Below are 22749 nucleotides of genomic sequence, written 5' to 3'. Positions count from 1 at the left end.
TCGCGTCAGACTAGAAATAAAAATGAATTTTGGAGAATTGATTTTTCAGTTACCATCAACAGTGAAAAGAAACATAAGAAATATTGAGAAAATTCGTGTTAGAATTATTAATCTTACTTTTCCGGTCATATTTAATAATATGTCTAAAGGAAAGACTGCTACCAAAGTATACTAATATATATATATATATATATATATATATATATATATATATATATATATATATATATATATATATATATATATATATATATATATATATATATATATATATATATATATATAACTGTGCTTGGGGACCCACCACCCTTAATTACCCCTACTCCAAATTAATCAACAAAAATCTGAAATTACAACCATAACACAGAAATAACCTGCACACGTAAATAACATCACATGAAACAAGAAGGTATGACAGGATGTGCAGAATACCCCCGTTGAAAAGCAGAGGTGCAACAGGAACTTCTGAGAGAAGCACACATGTGCAGTATGTGCAGTACCACAGCCAGGCTGTGGTACTGCACATACTGCACAAGGATGGATTGATAAATTAATATATGGACTACTGACTTTAAACACAAGTTTATTGATTTTATTAAAAAAATATATCATATATGTTACAAAAATACTTAGGAATTTTTTCTTAGAAATTATATTGTTCTGTAAAGGAAGTAAGATTGATGGGGGTCACCTCTGACTTAATTACATAAAGTTTATTGATTTTATTACAAAAATAAATCATATTTTACATAAATAATATTTTGTTTATATTTATTTTTCTGTAAAGGAAGTAAGATTGATGGGAGTCACCTCTGACTCAATTACATTATCAAAAAATAGTTTATTATCTGCTATCAGACAAATAGTGCGTTATTTTCTTCTGAACCATCATGACTTGCCCTTTTCCAACAGATTCATCTTCCTTCTTGACTATCTTCAAATTATTTCTTTCTTCTTTTCTATTTGATGGCTTCAAAATAATGGACGTCTTCGACCCTTCTAAGATATGATCTTTGGGAACCCTGATGAAGGTACTTGCTTCAGCAGTAAGTAGACACTGATGTGCTGAAAATGTGGAAAACATAACATATATAATAAATATATATTTCTTGCAAAAAACAAAACACCAAAATCACAGAAATTTGGAACCATAGTAGCCTGTAGACAGAGGCCACCAGGCATTACAACAATCGGTAGACAGAGACCAAGAAGGGCAATTGTGGTGCCACAATGTTTTCCAAGAATCCTAGCATAGATTATTTGAGTTAAAATTGGTTTACTTTTACCAAGGGGCCATTTGGAGGTAGGCCCACCCCAATACCCACTGTGTGTGTGTATTCTTCCAAATAGTGTAGAGGTGCCATAGGCACAATCAGAGCACTGTATAAACATCAGAGGTCCGCGGTTGTTCAACGTCCTCCCAGCGACTATAAGAAATATTGACGGAACAACCGTGGACATCTTCAAGAGAAAACTGGACTGTTTTCTAGGAGAAGTTCCAGATCAGCCGAGCTGTGGTGGGTATGTGGCCCTGCGGGCCGCTCTAAGCAACAGCCTGGTGGACAAAACACTAACAATTTGAGCCTTGCCTTGGGCCGGGCTTGGGAAGTAGAAGAACTCCCAGAACCCCATCAAGCAGGTGTAATGTACTCAGGTAACTAGTGCCCAGACACAGAAACGAGACACCAAACTAGACACAGACACTAGACAGAGTTCCACATAAGAGGTTGTTCTGGAAACTGGAAAATATTGGAGTGACAGGTATAGTGACAGGTACGCTTCTAACATGGATGAAAAATTTTCTGACTGATAGAAAAATGAGGGCTGTGATCAGAGGCAATGTATCGGACTGGAGAAATGTCACAAGTTGAGTACCACAGAGTTCAGTTCTTGCACCAGTGATGTTTATTGTCTACATAAATGATCTACCAGTTGGTATACAGAATTATATGAACATGTTTGCTGATAATGCTAAGATAATAGGAAGGATAAGAAACTTAGATGATTGTCATGCCCTTCAAGAAGACCTGGACAAAATAAGTACATGGAGCGCCACTTGGCAAATGGAATTTAATGTTAATAAATGCCATGTTATGGAATGTGGAATAGGAGAACATAGACCCCACACAACCTATATATTATGTGAGAAATCTTTAAAGAATTCTGATAAAGAAAGAGATCTAGGGGTGGTTCTAGATAGAAAACTATCACCTGAGGACCACATAAAGAATATTGTGCGAGGAGCCTATGCCACGCTTTCTAACATCAGAATTGCTTTTAAATACATGGATGGCGATATACTAAAGAAATTGTTCACGACCTTTGTTAGGCCAAAGCTAGAATATGCAGCAGTTGTGTGGTGCCCATATCTTAAGAAGCACATCAACAAACTGGAAAAGGTGCAAAGACATGCTACTAAGTGGCTCCCAGAACTGAAGGGCAAGAGCTACGAGGAGAGGTTAGAGGCATTAAATATGCCAAAACTAGAAGACAGAAGAAAAAGAGGTGATATGATCACTACATACAAAATAGTAACAGGAATTGATAAAATGGATAGGGAAGATTTCTTGAGACCTGGAACGTTAAGAACAAGAGGTCATAGATATAAACTAGCTAAACACAGATGCCGAAGAAATATAAGAAAAATTCACTTTCGCAAACAGAGTGGTAGACGGTTGGAATAAGTTAGGTGGTGGAGGCCAAGACCGTCAGTAGTTTCAAAGCGTTATATGACAAAGAGTGCTGGGAAGACGGGACACCACGAGCGTAGCTCTCATCCTGTAACTACACTTAGGTAATTACACTTAGGTAATTACCTCTACTGTAAGATAACTAGTGGGAAAATGCAAGTAATGCAATCTAACAAGTGAACAAAACAAATTAAGAGTGCGACACGTGGTAGCAACACTGCCACTATGAAATCACCCACTACTCCATCGACCGGGATAATTTTTTAGCAAGAGGAGGAGGAGAAGAATGGCTAAAAATGACCAGACTCTACCACCAACTCGGTCAAATGCTAGAGAGGACGCAAACACAGTGGCCTCCTTACCAGAGCCTCAGATATTATCACGAAGTAAGGCATCCAGCACTTTCACTAACACGATAACATCATTTATATTTGCCAACATCCAGGGTATAAAAACACGCAAATCCAACAAAGTTCACTTTATAGATGGTCTCCTTCATGAGGCAAATGCAGTGTTTGCAGCCCTAACAGAAACCCACACAAAGGACTACCATGATGGTGAAATATGGATCTCAGAGTACAATCTTTTCATATGTGATAGGAAACACCGGCTTCAGGGTGGGGTCAGCCTCTACATCAAAGACACACTCATCTGTACTGAGCTGCTAAACACCTCAAATGATATGGTGGAAGTGCTGATAATCAAAATAGAGATCCTAAATGTACTTATTGTCCTTGTATATATGTCACCGGAGGCAAACCCTCAGCAGTTTAAACACCAACTAATGAAAATAGAACACTGCTTGGAATACCTCACAAATCCAGCTCCGAATATCATCCTGCTTGGGGACTTCAACCTACGGCACCTGAAATGGAAGCATCTGGCTAATACAGTAATATCAGAAAGAATACCAGGAAGTAGCCTAAATGAACAGGTACATGCAAATGACCTGCAACGGATGTGCGACAGGTTTGCCTTAAACAAGCAAATAGTAGAACCAATTAGGAAGGAGAACACGCTGGATCTCATTTTCACTAATAATGATGAATTGATCAGAAACATAATGATTACAAATACCTGTTACTCAGATCACAACTTAATTGAAGTTATGACAACCATGGGGAATAGACCTTCAAAACCAGTCCAGATTCCCGGTGGAGGAGATTTCAGCAAATTCAACTTCAATAATAAACAGATAAACTGGGAGCAAATAAACAAGGACTGCACAGAAATAAACTAGGAAGAACAGCTAGAAAAGGCATATCTGAACTAGTGCCTGGAAAAAATAAGCTCAGTAGTACTAAAAATATGTTTAAACCGCATACCCCTAAGAAAAAAGAGGAAGAGATGCAGATTGGAACGAGAACGTCGTTCCCTATATAGGCAAAGAAAGCGAATCGCGGAACAACTTGAGAGTCGCACCCTATCTCAAGAACGGCGAAGAAGGTTATGTAGAGAAATAGAAACAATTGAACTCAAGCTACAAGAATCATACAAAACCCAGGAGAGGCAAAGAGAGCAAAAGGCCATCAGTGAAATAGAGAGAAATCCGAAATATTTTTTCTCCTAAGCAAAATCAAGATCAAAAACCACATCTAGTATCGGGCCCCTGCGAAAGGGAGATGGAACTTTCACCGATGACAACAAAGAAATGAGCGAGCTACTGAGGAAGCAATACGACTGTTTTCTGCGAGCCATTAAACGCACTAAAGATTTCTAACCAAAATGAGTTTTTCATGGATATGATACCAACATCAAATCATATATCAGACGTCACCCTATCCCCACTGGATTTTGAAGAAGCCATAAACAGTATGCCTATGCACTCTGCACCAGGTCCGGATTCTTGGAACTCCATATTCATCAAGAACTGTAAAAAACCACTATCACAGGCCCTCCACATTATGTGGAGACAAAGCCTAGATACTGGCGTTATCCCTGATATACTAAAAACAGCAGAGATAGCACCAATTCATAAAGGAGGAAATAAGGCAGAGGCAAAAAATTAGACCGATAGCACTAACATCGCACATCATAAAAATTTTTGAGAGAGTGCTAAGAAGTAAGATCACAAAATACATGGAATCACAGCATCTGCATAACCCCGGACAACATGGTTTCAGAACAGGGCACTCTTGCCTGTCGCAGTTGCTGGACCACTATGATATGGCATTAGATGCTATGGAAGACAAACAAAATGCTGATGTAATTTACAAAGATTTCTCAAAAGCTTTTGATAAATGACCATGGTGTTATTGCACATAAAATGCGTTCAAAAGGAATTACCGGAAAAATAGGTAGATGGATCTACAATTTCCTGACTAACAGAACACAATGTGTAATAGTCAACAAAATAAAATCCAGCCCGTCAACCGTGAAGAGCTCAGTCCCCCAGGGTACTGTGTTTGCTCCAGTGCTTTTTCTCATCCTCATATCGGACATAGACAAGAACACAACCAATAGCACTGTATCATCCTTTGCAGATGACACTAGGATCTTCATGAGAGTAGGCAACATAGAGGACACAGCAAACCTCCAATCAGATGTAGATTAGGTCTTTCTATGGGCTACAGAAAATAATATAGTGTTTAACGAAGATTAGTTCCAGCTCATGCGCTCTGGACAAAATGAAAATATAAAAACGGCAACCACGTAAAAAACTCGGGCAAATCATAACATAGAACGAAAAGGCAATGTCAAGGATCTGGGTGTACTCATGTCTGAAGAATTTACCTTTAAAGAACATAATAAAGTAGCCATCACAACTGCAAGAAAAATGACAGGTTGGATAACAAGAACTTTTCACACTAGAGATCCTATACCGATGATGATACTTTTCAAAATGCTTGTGCTCTCTAGAGTGGAGTACTGCTGCACAATGACAGCCCCTTTTAAAGCTGGAGAAATTGCTGACCTGAAGAGCGTGCAGAGAATCTTTACTGCTAGAATCCACTCAGTAAACCATCAGTAAAAATTATTACTCAGTAAAAAAAGTAACACATCTAAACTATTGGGATCGACTAAAGAGCCTAAATCTGTACTCCCTTGAGCGCAGGCGGGAGAGATACATAATAATTTACACGTGGAAAATATTAGAGGAGCTGGTCCCAAACCTGCACACAGAAATAACATCACATGAGACCAGAAGACATGGCAGGATGTGCAGAATACCCCCATTGAAAAGCAGAAGTGCAACAGGTACTCTGAGAGAGAACTCTATCAACATCAGAGGCCTGAGACTGTTCAACACGCTTCCGCTACACATAAGGGGCATTCCTGGCAAACCCCTCAGAGTGTTCAAGAGAACTGGATAAGCACCTCCAAAGGATACCTGATCAACCAGGCTGTGACTCATACATCAGGCTGCGAGCAGCCGCATCCAACAGCCTGGTTGATCAGTCCAGCAACCAGGAGGCCTGGTCGACGACCGAGCCGCGGGGACGCTAAGCCCCGGAAGCACCTCAACGGAATTGGCCCTACCATCTACATGATTTGATGCTCTGCAAATACAGCACACATCAATTCATTGCACACTTATATAATAATTATTTGAGAATATATAACAAGTACTTTATATTTAATTTTTTTTTTTTATATTTGTAACTATACAATATTTGTATCCCTGGTTTCCATACAGTATATTCTAAACAAAATATATATTAACAAAATACATCACAACAAATAGTTGACAGCTGGTAGACTGCCAAATAACAAAAAGAGCTTTGAATATATGATCAGATATTCTTGAGATGGGACAGGAACCAAAGACTCGCCAGGTCCAAAAAGCACACTTGAAGCCTCCCCAAAACCTCCATTCATTCATTCACAAACTTCTCCCAAGACCATCATGAATTAATGAATGAATGCATGATGGTCTTTCCCCCAAGATCAAATGATTCAAGGTATGATCCAAATATGGAAATATATTCCCCAAAGATCAAAATATCCAAGATATGATCAAAATATTCAATCAAAACTAGTGACATCAAATCAGCTTATAGAGTGGGTATCAAATCAACAGGAGGGTATAAATAACAGGAGAATTTGAGTTAAACTAGATAGCTGCTTCCGCAAGTCAGACCTTTTCAAATCTGTACTCTCTAGTAAATCAAATGTTTATGTGAATAAATGTCTGACCAGGTTCAGACAAAATCTCTTATTTAAACTGCGGGGTTTCTGGAAAAATTCCCCTGTAATTAAACATTGTTTTGTGGGAGACAATACAATTATAGCTAGGGGGACTGACACTGGAAAAACCTATTTTATAACAACTGAAGCTCACCTCAATTCTCCTGAATCACTGTGGGATAGCTGCTGAATAACCAGAGTTCAAATTATAACCTCATTTAACTACCAATGTGTACTTTAGCTGTGCCTTTCCTTCCAATAGGTTTTAACTAAAAAAAAAAAATGGGTCTTCTTTATTATTGTCTCTTTTTTTTCTTTATTTACTTCCTTGTTCCATATTACACTGGCTTTGCCTGTGTCCTCTAGTATAAACTTTATCATCCAGTGTACCTGAGTGTATCTCAATTTAATCTACCACATTTTGTTTTAGTGTTTTAGTGTAATTTTAATATTAAACTATAGTGTACTTATTATATTATAGTAAGTAAGCTATTCATTTTATAGATTTCATAATTGCTTTTTGACTTTTATTGGTCATCCATTGTTATTAATTATTCTAGTTCATTTTTACTTTAAGTTTCAATAAGTTTTCATTACTTAAATTACCATTAAGTTTATATTACTTTACAATTTTTAAGTCTTTAATATTTATAACTAAAACTGGACAAACTGCAGGAATGGCCCAAGAATATATACACCAGTTCATTGACAGTTGAAACACGGGACCATAGAGCCAATCCTCAACCCCTGCAAACACAACTAGGTGAGTACAAGTTTTGCTTAGAAATCGAAGAATGAGTTTTGATTACCTGTTACAGTTGTATCTTGAGAAAGTCGATGTTTCTTCATTTTTTTCAAGGACTTATCCTCTTGCTCTACATTCTTGTCTTTCGCTTCCCTGATCTTCCTATTTTGATTTTCCTGAATGTGAACTGAAAATAAGGAAAACCTGAATAAAATATATATCCTCATTAAACAAAAATTGTGTTTCTCTACAGCTGCAGCTACAGATAACACACAGCCACTCTACTTGAATTAATGCACATGCTACACACACAAACACAATACTTCAAATCTACAAAAGTGACAGCAGAGAAGACCCACTCAATTATAGACCTGTATCATTGACAAGTGTAATAGTCAAAATATTGGAAAAAATAACAAAAACTAAATGGGTAGAACACTGGGGGAGAAATGATTTAATATCAGACAGACAGTATGGTTTTTGATCTAGAAGATCCGGTGTATCGAATTTACTCAGTTTCTATGATCGAGCAACAGAGATTTTACAGGAAAGAGATGGTTGGGTTGACTGCATCTATCTGAACCTAAAAAACGCTTTTGATAGAGTTCCACATAAAGAGGTTGTTCCGGAAACTGGAAAATATTGGAGGGGTGACAGGTAAGCTTCTAACATGGATGAAAACTTTTCTGACTTATAGGAAAATGAGGGCAGTAATCAGAGGCAATGTATTAGACTGGAGAAATGTTACAAGTGGAGTACCACAGGGCTCAGATCTTGCACCGAAGATGTTCATTGTCTACATAAACAATCTACCAGATGAAATACAGAATTATATGAACATGTTTGCTGATGATGCTAAGATAATAGGAAGAACAAGAAACTTAGATGATTGGCATGCCCTTCAAGATGACCTGGACAAAATAAGTGTATGGAGCTCCACTTGGCAAATGGAATTTAATGTGAATAAATGTCATGTTATGGAATGTGGAATAGGAGAACATAGACCCCACACAACCTATAAATTATGTGAGAAATCCTTAAAAAATTCTGATAAAAAAAAGAGATCTAGGGATGGTTCTACATAGAAAAGTATCACCTGAGGACCACATAAAGAATGTTGTGCGAGGAGCCTATGCTACACTTTCTAACTTCATAATTGCTTTTAAATACATGGATGGTAAAATACTAAAGAAATTGTTCTATATAAATGTACAAAAAAATATTTCTTAATGTTAATCCGGATCTGAAATTCTTCCTGGCCATGTAATAGAACCCCAATAAATCAATATATGAAAATATATTTAAAAATTCTTTGATAAACGGATGAGACTTTGTTGGGTAAAGAAGGCATGAACTTCAGGTTGGATTTTTTTATATATATTTTCTTTTATTTATATATATATATATATATATATATATATATATATATATATATATATATATATATATATATATATATATATATATATATGGATTTTCCGCATAAAATGATCAGTGTTTTGTGATCGTCAATTGCATATATATATATATATATATATATATATATATATATATATATATATATATATATATATATATATATATATATATATATGCGAACAAGCCTGAATGGTCCCCAGGACAATATGCAACTGAAAACTCACACCCCAGAAGTGACTCGAACCCATACTCCCAGAAGCAACGCAACTGGTATGTACAAGACGCCTTAATCCACTTGACCATCACGACCAGTCGTGATGGTCAAGTGGATTAAGGCGTCTTGTACATACCAGTTGCGTTGCTTCTGGGAGTATGGGTTCGAGTCACTTCTGGGGTGTGAGTTTTCAGTTATATATATATATATATATATATATATATATATATATATATATATATATATATATATATATATATATGTCGTACCTAGTAGCCAGAATGCACTTCTCAGCCTACTATGCAAGGCCCAATTTGCCTAATAAGCCAAGTTTTCATGAATTAATTGTTTTTCGACTACCTAACCTAACCTAACCTAACGTTTTCGGCTACCTAACCTAACCTAACCTAGAAAGATAGGTTAGGTTAGGTAGGGTTGGTTAGGTTCGGTCATATATCTACGTTAATTTTAACTCCAATAAAAAAAAAATTGACCTCATACATAATGAAATGGGTAGCTTTATTATTTCATAAGAAAAAAATTAGAGAAAATATATTAATTCAGGAAAACTTGGCTTATTAGGCAAATCGGGCCTTGCATAGTAGGCTGAGAAGTGCGTTCTGGCTACTAGGTACGACATATATATATATATATATATATATATATATATATATATATATATATATATATGTCGTACCTAGTAGCCAGAACTCACTTTTTGGCCTACTATTCAAGGCCCGATTTGCCTAATAAGCCAAGTTTTCCTTAATTAATATATTTTTTCTAATTTTTTTCTTATGAATTGATAAAGCTACCTATTTCATTATGTATGAGGTCAATTTTATTTTATTGGAGGTAAAATTAACGTAGATATATGACCGAACCTAACCAACCCTACCTAACCTAACCTAACCTATCTTTATAGGTTAGGTTTGGTTAGGTAGCCGAAAAAGTTAGGTTAGGTCAGGTTAGGTAGGTTAGGTAGTCGAAAAACAATTAATTCATGAAAACTTGGCTTATTAGGCAAATCGGGCCTTGCATAGTAGGCTGAGAAGTGCGTTCTGGCTACTAGGTACGACATATATATATATATATATATATATATATATATATATATATATATATATATATATATGTCGTACCTAATAGCCAGAACGCACTTCTCAGCCTACTATTCAAGGCCCGATTTGCCTAATAAGCCAAGTTTTCATGAATTAATGTTTTTTCGTCTACCTAACCTAACTTAACCTAGCTTTTTTTGGCTACCTAACCTAACCTTACCTATAAATATAGGTTAGGTTAGGTTAGGTAGGGTTGGTTAGGTTCGGTCATATATCTACGTTAATTTTAACTCCAATAAAAAAAAATTGACCTCATACATAGACAAAAGGGTTGCTTTATCATTTCATAAGAAAAAAATTATAGTAAATATATTAATTCAGGAAAACTTGGCTTATTAGGCAAATCGGGCCTTGAATAGTAGGCTGAGAAGTGAGTTCTGGCTACTAGGTACGACATATATATATATATATATATATATATATATATATATATATATATATATATATATATATATATATATATATATATATATGCAATTGACGATCACAAAACACTGATCATTTTATGCGGAAAATCCACAGAGAAATATGAAATGAGGTGAACGTTTCGGCTTGTTAAAGCCTTTGTCAACACCAGACTGACTAAGGAGAAGGGAGAAGGGAGAGGATATATAGGCCGACACCTGACCAACCCATCCCTAGGGTTGGTCAGGTGAAAATAACCAAAAACAGGTATAGCTTAGCTTAGAATGGTCAAAGAGGATAAAGCGGTCAGAGAATAAGGATGAAAGATTAAAGAAAAGCCTCATGAACACACAATATATGAATATACAATTATAATGAGACATTGTAAGCCTCTCTATCAGAGTTGTTTCTTAAACTGTTGTGCGATATTATAACTTAAAAATAGATCAAATTTGTACATTCCAGTACTAACATTAAGAAGATTTGGACACTGACTGATTAGAGCAGACTCAATCAAATTCCGTTCCACGAAATCCCCACAATTGGTAATGCTTTTTGCCCCATTCCAGTTAATATTGTGATCGCATAAACTCGTATGTAGATACAATGCATTAGACGTTTGGGCAGTTCTAATACTATAAGCATATTGTGACAACCGCAATTGTAAGGACTTTCCTGTTTGTCCAAGGTACACAGAATCACAATCATTGCAGGGAATCGAATACACACAACCTGCTGTGTCAGGGGAGTTTTTTATTAAATTGGATTTGATCGTACTATTAGTGAACACCAAATTTATATTAAGTTTCTTAAAAATCAGAGACAATTTTTCAAGTCCACTCGCATAAGGTACCACCAATGAGTTAATAATTTTTGGTTTCGCCTTAGGGACGTGATTATAAAACGTACGCTTGGCTTGTACAAACGAGAAATCCAAAAACCTCTTAGGATATTGTAAACTCTTCCCAATTTCATATATTTTAGCAATCTCTTCATCAAAAAACTCAGGGCTGCAAACCCTCAAAGCTCGTAGAAACATTCCTGAAAATACTGCCTGTTTAACTTTACTATGATGATTCGAATATAAATGAACATACGACTCCACGTTGGTAGGTTTCCAATACACATTAAATTTGAACTTTCTAGTGACTCTATGAATCATAATGTCCAAAAACGGAGGAGTACCATTCTCCTCAGTCTCACAAGTGAATTTTAATATTCTCTCTCATCCTCTTTGACCATTCTAAGCTAAGCTATACCTGTTTTTGGTTATTTTCACCTGACCAACCCTAGGGATGGGTTGGTCAGGTGTCGGCCTATATATCCTCCCCCTTCTCCCTTCTCCTTAGTCAGTCTGGTGTTGACAAAGGCTTTAACAAGCCGAAATGTTCACCTCATTTCATATTTCTCTGTGGATTTTCCGCATATATATATATATATATATATATATATATATATATATATATATATATATATATATATATATATATATATATATATTATTAAATATGACCGAAAAAGTAAGATTAATAATTCTAACACGAATTTTCTCAATCTTTCGTACATTTCTTTTCACTGTTGGAGGTAAATCAAAAATCAATTCTCCAAAATTCATTTTTATTTCTAGTCTGACGCGACACGAGCGCGTTTCGTAAAACTTATTACATTTTCAAAGACTTTAGTTTACAAATACACAACTGAATAGAACTTACGCATCTCCGATTTTATATCTACATTTTAGTGAGGTGGATGGGGTGAGGTGGCATTAATAGGGTATTAATTTCATCAACACAAGACAGAACAAGAGGTGGCATTAATAGGGTATTAATTTCATCAACACAAGACAGAACACAAAACAATGGGTATTGAATAGAAGTGTATGTAGAAAGCCTATTGGTCCATATTTCTTGATGCTTCTATATTGGAGCGGAGTCTTGAGGTGGGTAGAATATAGTTGTGCATTAATTTTCTGTTGATTGCTGGTGTTGACTTCTTGATGTGTAGTGCCTCGCAAACGTCAAGCCGCCTGCTATCGCTGTATCTATCGATGATTTCTGTGTTGTTTACTAGGATTTCTCTGGCGATGGTTTGGTTGTGGGAAGAGATTATATGTTCCTTAATGGAGCCCTGTTGCTTATGCATCGTTAAACGCCTAGAAAGAGATGTTGTTGTCTCGCCTATATACTGTTTATTTTGGAGCTTACAGTCCCCAAGAAGGCATTTGAAGGCATAGACGACGTTAGTCTCTTTTAAAGCGTTCTGTTTTGTGTCTGGAGAGTTTCTCATGAGTAGGCTGGAAGTTTTTCTGGTTTTATAGTAAATCGTCAGGTGCAGAGGGTTAAGGCGTACCTGTTATGCCAGTTGCTGGAAGGCTTCTGTGCTGGCTAGGGTTCGAGTCTCCTGGTGGGAAAGTGTTCTAAAGTTGTATACTTGACTCTCGTGTTTAGGAGAGTTGTGCCTTAAGCATAGACACTGTGTCTTCCCATATTAACAGGGACTTGATGAAATTAACGTCTAAATGACCCCTCACTTGCTCTAGTGCTCTTGGGAGGTGGTGATCTTTGTGGTATTTAAATACTCCGAAATTACCATCTCTTTTAAGGGTCTGAGCGGTGGTGCAGAGGGTTAAGGCGTACCTGTTATGCCAGTTGCTGGAAGGCTTCTGTGCTGGCTAGGGTTCGAGTCTCCTGGTGGGAAAGTGTTCTAAAGTTGTATACTTGACTCTCGTGTTTAGGAGAGTTGTGCCTTAAGCATAGACACTGTGTCTTCCCATATTAACAGGGACTTGATGAAATTAACGTCTAAATGACCCCTCACTTGCTCTAGTGCTCTTGGGAGGTGGTGATCTTTGTGGTATTTAAATACTCCGAAATTACCATCTCTTTTAAGGGTCTGAGCGGTGGTGCAGAGGGTTAAGGCGTACCTGTTATGCCAGTTGCTGGAAGGCTTCTGTGCTGGCTAGGGTTCGAGTCTCCTGGTGGGAAAGTGTTCTAAAGTTGTATACTTGACTCTCGTGTTTAGGAGAGTTGTGCCTTAAGCATAGACACTGTGTCTTCCCATATTAACAGGGACTTGATGAAATTAACGTCTAAATGACCCCTCACTTGCTCTAGTGCTCTTGGGAGGTGGTGATCTTTGTGGTATTTAAATACTCCGAAATTACCATCTCTTTTAAGGGTCTGAGCGGTGGTGCAGAGGGTTAAGGCGTACCTGTTATGCCAGTTGCTGGAAGGCTTCTGTGCTGGCTAGGGTTCGAGTCTCCTGGTGGGAAAGTGTTCTAAAGTTGTATACTTGACTCTCGTGTTTAGGAGAGTTGTGCCATATATATATATATATATATATATATGTCGTACCTAGTAGCCAGAACGCACTTCTATGCCTACTATGCAAGGCCCGATTTGCCTAATAAGCGAAGTTTTCAGGGATTAATTGTTTTTCGACTACCTAACCTAACCTAACCTAACTTTTTCGGCTACCTAACCAAACCTAACCTATAAAGATAGGTTAGGTTAGGTAGGGTTGGATAGGTTCGGTCATATATCTACGTTAATTTTAATTCCAATAAAAAAAAATTGCCCTCATACATAATGAAATGGGTAGTTTTATCATTTCATATGAAAAAAATAGAGAAAATATAATAATTCAGGAAAAATTGGCTTATTAGGCAAATCGGGCCTTGCATAGTAGTCCAAAAAGTGCGTTCTGGCTATTAGGTACGACATATATATATATATATAAACAAACGGACCCAGTCCATGGAACACACTCCCTATTGAATTTAAAAGCTGTCCAACTTTTGCGTCATTCATAAACAATACAAAAAAGTACCTAATTTCATCTTCATAGTTTTTTACATTTTGCTTTAAAATTGCACTGTATCTATTGCTACCCAATCTCCAAATTTTTATGTACCCGATCCGAACATCTTTACCATTGTTATCATTGCTGTCTTCTTATATGTGCTGTCAATCTGCTGTATGGTGTCTATTAATCTTGTTTAAATTACCAATCAAGCTATCAGTGTAATCAATCAGAGCTTTAATATACCAATGGGCTTTAATATACCTACTATTCTCTCTCATCTCATTTTTTTCTAGCAATGTCTTTGTTATTTTATTAATTCTGCTAGAATTTACCTAATTAAAATAATCTATTAGATAAAGGACCTGCCTGAAACGCTGCACATACTAGTGGCTTTACAAAATTGTAAATACTATGCTATGTATTCTCACAAACCTAATGTACCTTTTTGTATATAAATAAATAAATAAATGAAATATATATATATATATATATATATATATATATATATATATATATATATATATATATATATATATATATATATGTCATACCTAGTAGCCAGATCGCACTTCTCGGCCTACTATGCAAGACCCGATTTGCCTAATAAGCAAAGTTTTCCTGAATTAATTTATTTTCTCAAATATTTTTCTTATGAAATGATAAAGCTACCCATTTCATTATATATGAGGTCAAATTTTTTTAATTGTAGTTAAAATTAACGTAGATATATGACCGAACCTAACCAACCCTACCTAACCTAACCTAACCTATCTTTATAGGTTAGGTTAGGTTAGGTAGCCTAAAAAGTTAGGTTAGGTTAGGTTAGGTAGGTTAGGTAGTCGAAAAACAATTAATTCATGAAAACTTGGCTTATTAGGCAAATCGGGCCTTGCATAGTGGGCTGAGAAGTGCGTTCTGGCTACTAGGTACGACATATATATATATATATATATATATATATATATATATATATATATATATATATATATATATATATATATATATATATATATATATATATATATATATATATATATATATATATATATATATATATATATATATGTCGTACCTAATAGCCAGAACGCACTTCTCAGCCTACTATTCAAGGCCCGATTTGCCTAATAAGCCAAGTTTTCATGAATTAATGTTTTTTCGTCTACCTAACCTACCTAACCTAACCTAACCTAGCTTTTTTTGGCTACCTAACCTAACCTTACCTATAAATATAGGTTAGGTTAGGTTAGGTAGGGTTGGTTAGGTTCGGTCATATATCTACGTTAATTTTAACTCCAATAAAAAAAAATTGACCTCATACATAGAGAAAAGGGTTGCTTTATCATTTCATAAGAAAAAAATTATAGTAAATATATTAATTCTGGAAAACTTGGCTTTTTAGGCAAATCGGGCCTTGAATAATAGGCTGAGAAGTGAGTTCTGGCTACTAGGTACGACATATATATATATATATATATATATATATATATATATATATATATATATATATATATATATATGTTGTACCTAGTAGCAAGAACGTCATACTCGGCCTACTATGCAAGGCCCGATTTGCCTAATAAGCCAAGTTTTCATGAATTTATGTATTTTTCTCATTTTTTTCTTATGAAATGGTAAATCATTCCATTTCATTATTTATAAGTTAATTTTTTGAAATTTGAGTTAAAACTAACGTAGATATATGACCGAACCTAACCAACCTTACCTAACCTATCTAAACGTAACCTATACTCACACAACTAAGTCAATAATTTATGTTCCTAATATAATATAATAATAATAATTCAAATAAATTAATTGGAATCAATATATTGAAAATAAAGTAAATCAATCGGCCTATTAGGCAAATCAGGGATTGCATAGTAGGGCAAGAAGTGAGTTCTGGCTACTAGGTACGACATATATATAAGTGTATGTATATATATATGTCGTACCTAGTAGCCAGAACTCACTTCTCAGCCTACTATTCAAGGCCCGATTTGCCTAATAAGCCAAGTTTTCCTGAATTAATATATTTACTATAATTTTTTTCTTATGAAATGATAAAGCAACCCTTTTCTCTATGTATGAGGTCAATTTTTTTTTATTGGAGTTAAAATTAACGTAGATATATGACCGAACCTAACCAACCCTACCTAACCTAACCTAACCTATATTTATAGGTAAGGTTAGGTTAGGTAGCCAAAAAAAGCTAGGTTAGGTTAGGTTAGGTAGGTTAGGTAGACGAAAAAACATTAATTCATGAAAACTTGGCTTATTAGGCAAATCGGGCCTTGAATAGTAGGCTGAGAAGTGCGTTCTGGCTATTAGGTACGACATATATATATATATATATATATATATATATATATATATATATATATATATATATATATATATATATATATATATATATATATATATATATATATATATATATATATATGTCGTACCTAGTAGCCAGAACGCACTTCTCAGCCTACTATTCAAGGCCCGATTTGCCTAATAAGCCAAGTTTTCATGAATTAATGTTTTTTCGTCTACCTAACCTACCTAACCTAACCTAACCTAGCTTTTTTTGGCTACCTAACCTAACCTTACCTATAAATATAGGTTAGGTTAGGTTAGGTAGGGTTGGTTAGGTTCGGTCATATATCTACGTTAATTTTAACTCCAATAAAAAAAAATTGACCTCATACATAGAGAAAAGGGTTGCTTTATCATTTCATAAGAAAAAAATTATAGTAAATATATTAATTCTGGAAAACTTGGCTTATTAGGCAAATCGGGCCTTGAATAATAGGCTGAGAAGTGAGTTCTGGCTACTAGGTACGACATATATATATATATATATATATATATATATATATATATATATGTTGTACCTAGTAGCAAGAACGTCATACTCGGCCTACTATGCAAGGCCCGATTTGCCTAATAAGCCAAGTTTTCATGAATTTATGTATTTTTCTCATTTTTTTCTTATGAAATGGTAAATCATTCCATTTCATTATTTATAAGTTAATTTTTTGAAATTTGAGTTAAAACTAACGTAGATATATGACCGAACCTAACCAACCTTACCTAACCTATCTAAACGTAACCTATACTCACACAACTAAGTCAATAATTTATGTTCCTAATATAATATAATAATAATAATTCAAATAAATTAATTGGAATCAATATATTGAAAATAAAGTAAATCAATCGGCCTATTAGGCAAATCAGGGATTGCATAGTAGGGCAAGAAGTGAGTTCTGGCTACTAGGTACGACATATATATAAGTGTATGTATATATATATGTCGTACCTAGTAGCCAGAACTCACTTCTCAGCCTACTATTCAAGGCCCGATTTGCCTAATAAGCCAAGTTTTCCTGAATTAATATATTTACTATAATTTTTTTCTTATGAAATGATAAAGCAACCCTTTTCTCTATGTATGAGGTCAATTTTTTTTTATTGGAGTTAAAATTAACGTAGATATATGACCGAACCTAACCAACCCTACCTAACCTAACCTAACCTATATTTATAGGTAAGGTTAGGTTAGGTAGCCAAAAAAAGCTAGGTTAGGTTAGGTTAGGTAGGTTAGGTAGACGAAAAAACATTAATTCATGAAAACTTGGCTTATTAGGCAAATCGGGCCTTGAATAGTAGGCTGAGAAGTGCGTTCTGGCTATTAGGTACGACATATATATATATATATATATATATATATATATATATATATATATATATATATATATATATATATATATATATATATGTCGTACCTAGTAGCCAGAACGCACTTCTCAGCCTAATATGCAAGACCAAATTTGCCTAATAAACCAAGTTTTCCTCAATTAATATATTTTCTCTAATTTTTTTCTTATGAAATGATAAAGCTACCCATTTCATTATGTATGATGTCAATTTTTTTTTTATTGGAGTTAAAATTAACGTAGATATATGACCAAACCTAACCAACCCTACCTAACCTAACCTAACCTATCTTTATAGGTTAGGTTAGGTTAGGTAGCCGAAAAAGTTAGGTTAGGTTAGGTTAGGTAGGTTAGGTAGTCGAAAAACAATTAATTCATGAAAACTTGGCTTACTAGGCAAATTTGGCCTTGCCTAGTAGGCTGAGAAGTGAGTTCTGGCTACTAGGTACGACATATATATATATATATATATATATATATATATATATATATATATATATATATATATATATATGTCGTACCTAATAGCCAGAACGCACTTCTCAGCCTACTATTCAAGGCCCGATTTGCCTAATAAGCCAAGTTTTCATGAATTAATATTTTTTCGTCTACCTAACCTACCTAACCTAACCTAACCTAGCTTTTTTTGGCTACCTAACCTAACCTTACCTATAAATATAGGTTAGGTTAGGTTAGGTAGGGTTGGTTAGGTTCGGTCATATATCTACGTTAATTTTAACTCCAATAAAAAAAAATTGACCTCATACATAGAGAAAAGGGTTGCTTTATCATTTCATAAGAAAAAAATTATAGTAAATATATTAATTCAGGAAAACTTGGCTTATTAGGCAAATCGGGCCTTGAATAGTAGGCTGAGAAGTGAGTTCTGGCTACTAGGTACGACATATATATATATATATATATATATATATATATATATATATATATATATATATATATATATATATATATATATATATATATATATATATAAGATTTCTTACATTCTTGAACAGATACTTGCATGCATAGCTTTTTGGGCAAATCCTTAATCCTAATTTTAACACTCACATTCCCAGTAAGCAGCCCATATCAGCTGTCTAACTCCCAAGTACCTATTTACTGTTAGGTGAATAGGTGCATCAGGGCAAAAGAAACTGCCCATTTGTTTCAGCATCTAATAAAAATAGAACCTTGACCCTTAGGATTACAAACCCAGAGCACTGTCCACTGAGCCGTCAGGCTCTGATGGTAATTTTAATATTACTGTGAACTGGAATACATGAAATAAACTATATCAGCAGTCAAGTATAATACAACTAACAATTGAATTAATAGTGGTCCAGAACGGACATCAACGTCGTTGTATTTTCATCTTTTTGTGTGTGGTTAGGACAACATTCTTCAGCAACATTATTGTGACTCATCAGCTGTATAAAATACAACTACTTTATACAACAAATCAGTAATGTAATTGTGGAATCTAAAAACTTGTCTAAAATATATACAAGTTTTGCTTTGAATTTGAAAAACGAAGAATGAGTTTTGATTACCTTTAATAGTTGAATCTTCAGACAGTCTTCGTTTTTTCTTCATTTTCTTTAACTTAAGCCCTTGCTCCCCATTCTTTTCTTTTGCCTCACTGATGTTGATATCTTCTTGGGCATCTATATTATTTGTTGGTATCTTGTTGACACTTGATCCATTGTCCTGCATGTATGCTGAAAATTAAGAAACATGCGTAAATTTAATATGGTATCATCATTACAAAATATGTCCTCCAAAAAACTTTAATTGAAAGAAACACTGAAATGTGAAATTTGGCAGCAATGAGGAAGTATGTCATTATGGGAATTTTGGTACCCATATGTAAAGGAAGTCTCATTATCTGATGATATAGACCTGATGCAAAGTAAAGTGTGTCAAAATTATTTGCACACCCTCCTCCACTATGTGATGGAGTGAAAAAAGATATGTGAATTCGGATAATTCTATAACAAATGTTCAAGATATGAGGAAATATTTCATTCAAAATGATCTGCTGCCAGAAATCTTGGTCAAATATCACCAGTTTGCTAACTGTATGTAGTAACTAAGTGATTGTAACCTATCCACCGTTGTCCACTGGATGGAGGCAGTGTGCAAGATAAACATATCAATTGTGACACTAGCTCTCCACACATGTCAGTTGCTTAATTTAAAATCTGTACTCATGGTCGGTCTCGAGCCCCTTGTCAATGTGGTGATGTGTATGGAATTATGTAATTAGGTCATCAAGATTGAAACTTGCTTAGCTAAAATGAATTGCTTGGTTCAGTCCCGAAGCCAATTAATTATGTGCCTCTGCAACCATTTCCACTACCGCTAACAACATGGATATGGGATGCATAATATATGAACTAAACTACTGTACTATGTAAATGCTTTTCATTATTGCCAACACAAAGGAACATGCAGGTTTTATGATTTTCATTGTTAGCTTATGCAAAATAATAATAATAATAATTACCAAGATAAAACAATTCGGTGAGATTATTAACATTTTTGCTTGACAGACCACTTCCTGGTAGCATGCCCTTTGTGGTATTTCTATTGCCGACCTTAAAATAGATGACAGCAACTTGATAACCACCACCTTGTAGCTTAGAGACCTTAGAGGGCCAGGTCCCAAATTTGCACAGCATAATATAACAACATACTGGAGCTAAAGATACAGAAGGAAATTAATAATAGGTGTCATAGGTACAGTCAGAGAGCAGAATCTTAACAGTAGGGGGTTCAAGGGCTGTTTGCTAGGCTAGGCAAGGGTAGACTAGGCTTGGCTAGTGTTGGCTAGGTTATGCTAGGAAGAAGTAGGCTAGGCTGATTTACTCCACCAGTAATTGGCGGTCTGTCTAATTACAAGCTACCACAAGCTACACAAGCTTCACATAGCTTCCTGGCAATATGTTAGTAATGAATAAATAAGATATATTTACTCATTATAATGTTGATACTGAATGTACAACACGAAAAAACATAATTTTAATCTGAAAAAGTATCTTTTTATAAAGAAATTAGACGAAAATAAAGAAATGGTGACACCAAATCAAGTCGACGATCCAAGCGTCGGTTAGGTTAGGTTAGGTTAGGTTAGGTTTGGTTTGGTTTGGTTAAGTTAGGTTAGATTTGGTTAGGTTAGATTTGATTAGGTTATTTTTGGTAAGGTTATTTTTGGTTAGGTTAGGTTTGATTAGGTTAGGTTAGGTCAGCCTAACATATCATATTTATTCATTACTAACGTATTGCCAGGAAGCTTTGTGAAGCTTGTGTAGCTTGTGGTAATTAGACAAACCTGTAATTGGGGGGAAAGGGGGGAGGGGGGAACCTCAATATAAGCCTAATTTGTAGCTTCCTGTTCTCCGACACAGTGATTTATTTTACGTCAGGCTTTCAGCACAGCCGCATAAAAATCCCTGGTTATTTATTTATTAATATACGAGAAGGTACACTGGGGGTTAAGAGAGAAAATAGGAATAATGATGATTTTACAATCTTGCCCGAAACGCTATGCGTACTAGTGGCTTTAGGTATTGTATGTACTACCTCTATCTATAAATCAAACAGAATGTTTGTACTGTAACTCTGCATCTATGTATATATTTTTCCTAAATAAATTATTATTATTATTGTAAAGCCACTAGCACGCATAGCGTTTCGGGCAAAGATCCCGTACCCAGAAGCTGGGTATCTTTAGATGCCCTGTGACTACTCTTATGACATTCCCTAACTCTTATGACATTCCCTAACAGTATTGTTAAACTAATAACAATGAACAGTAGTTCAATATTACCGGAATAATCCAACTCATGTGGCCATGTTTTTGTTGTGAAGCTCGGTCGTTCAGTTCGTATACGAGCATACCTTCTTACGAAGGTTAGAGTCTTAAAAATGTCTTACCATTGCTAAGAAATCATAAGATATAATTATTTACAATAATACACTGGTTGTTTTTGTTGATTTAGGAGCGATGACATGAGTAAACTGGTTATGTTGTGTTGATTTAGGGGCAACGAACTGTGGTTATTAGACTATGTTTTGTACAAAAGCAAAAAACAAGATGTAATTCTTTTAATTATAACAATAATAACGACAAAAAGTTAATAATTAATGTACTTGTTAAGCAAAATTCGCAATATTTTAGTTTTCTTTAGGAAAAAAAATAAAAGACATCTGGAAAAAGATCTGCAGACTATGTCTTACATTTTATTCCGTTATTTACACTAAAAGAACAATTAAACGTACACTATCGCCCGTGCCTGATGCACGAGCACCAGGCACGGGCACCGGGAGCATCCCAGACACTGCCTTAATCGACTGAGATTAAGGCAGTGTTATTTTCATTCCTTTAGAACAAGGAAATCTCATTCTTAAACTGTATAATATGAGCTGCGCAATAATTTTTTGCTGATCTTCAATAAAGAAATTCTGGAGGGCTTGTGCAAGGATTAGGATGAGTTAGCCTAGTTTTTACTGT

General features: G+C 35.0%; 1 protein-coding gene across 1 annotated transcript; it reads right to left on the bottom strand.

Annotated features, from left to right (window-relative positions):
• Positions 1–682: 682 nt before the first annotated feature.
• Positions 683–20857, bottom strand: LOC123751274 (uncharacterized). Its single transcript, XM_069312291.1, has 4 exons — positions 20743–20857; positions 19787–19954; positions 7628–7750; positions 683–1065 (listed from the first exon to the last, which is right to left on the bottom strand). The coding sequence occupies exons 1-4, from the start codon at positions 20804–20806 to the stop codon at positions 845–847; spliced, it is 576 nt and encodes a 191-aa protein (XP_069168392.1). The 5' UTR covers positions 20807–20857; the 3' UTR covers positions 683–844.
• Between the last annotated feature and the right edge of the window lie 1892 nt (positions 20858–22749).

The sequence above is a fragment of the Procambarus clarkii genome, chromosome 71 (assembly GCF_040958095.1).
Source record: "Procambarus clarkii isolate CNS0578487 chromosome 71, FALCON_Pclarkii_2.0, whole genome shotgun sequence".
Lineage (NCBI taxonomy): Eukaryota > Metazoa > Arthropoda > Malacostraca > Decapoda > Cambaridae > Procambarus > Procambarus clarkii.
The sequence above is the reverse complement of the archived record's forward strand: the minus strand, read 5'-3'. Positions and strand labels throughout refer to the sequence as shown.

Excerpts from the sequence above, each read along its gene's own strand:
- LOC123751274 (XM_069312291.1), bottom strand. The coding sequence starts at position 20,806 with ATGCTACCAGGAAGTGGTCTGTCAAGCAAAAATGTTAATAATCTCACC. Across the intron at positions 19,955-20,742 it reads CACCGAATTGTTTTATCTTG|CATACATGCAGGACAATGGA; the intron begins GTAATTATTATT and ends CTTAATTTTCAG. Across the intron at positions 7,751-19,786 it reads TGAAGATTCAACTATTAAAG|TTCACATTCAGGAAAATCAA; the intron begins GTAATCAAAACT and ends CCTTATTTTCAG.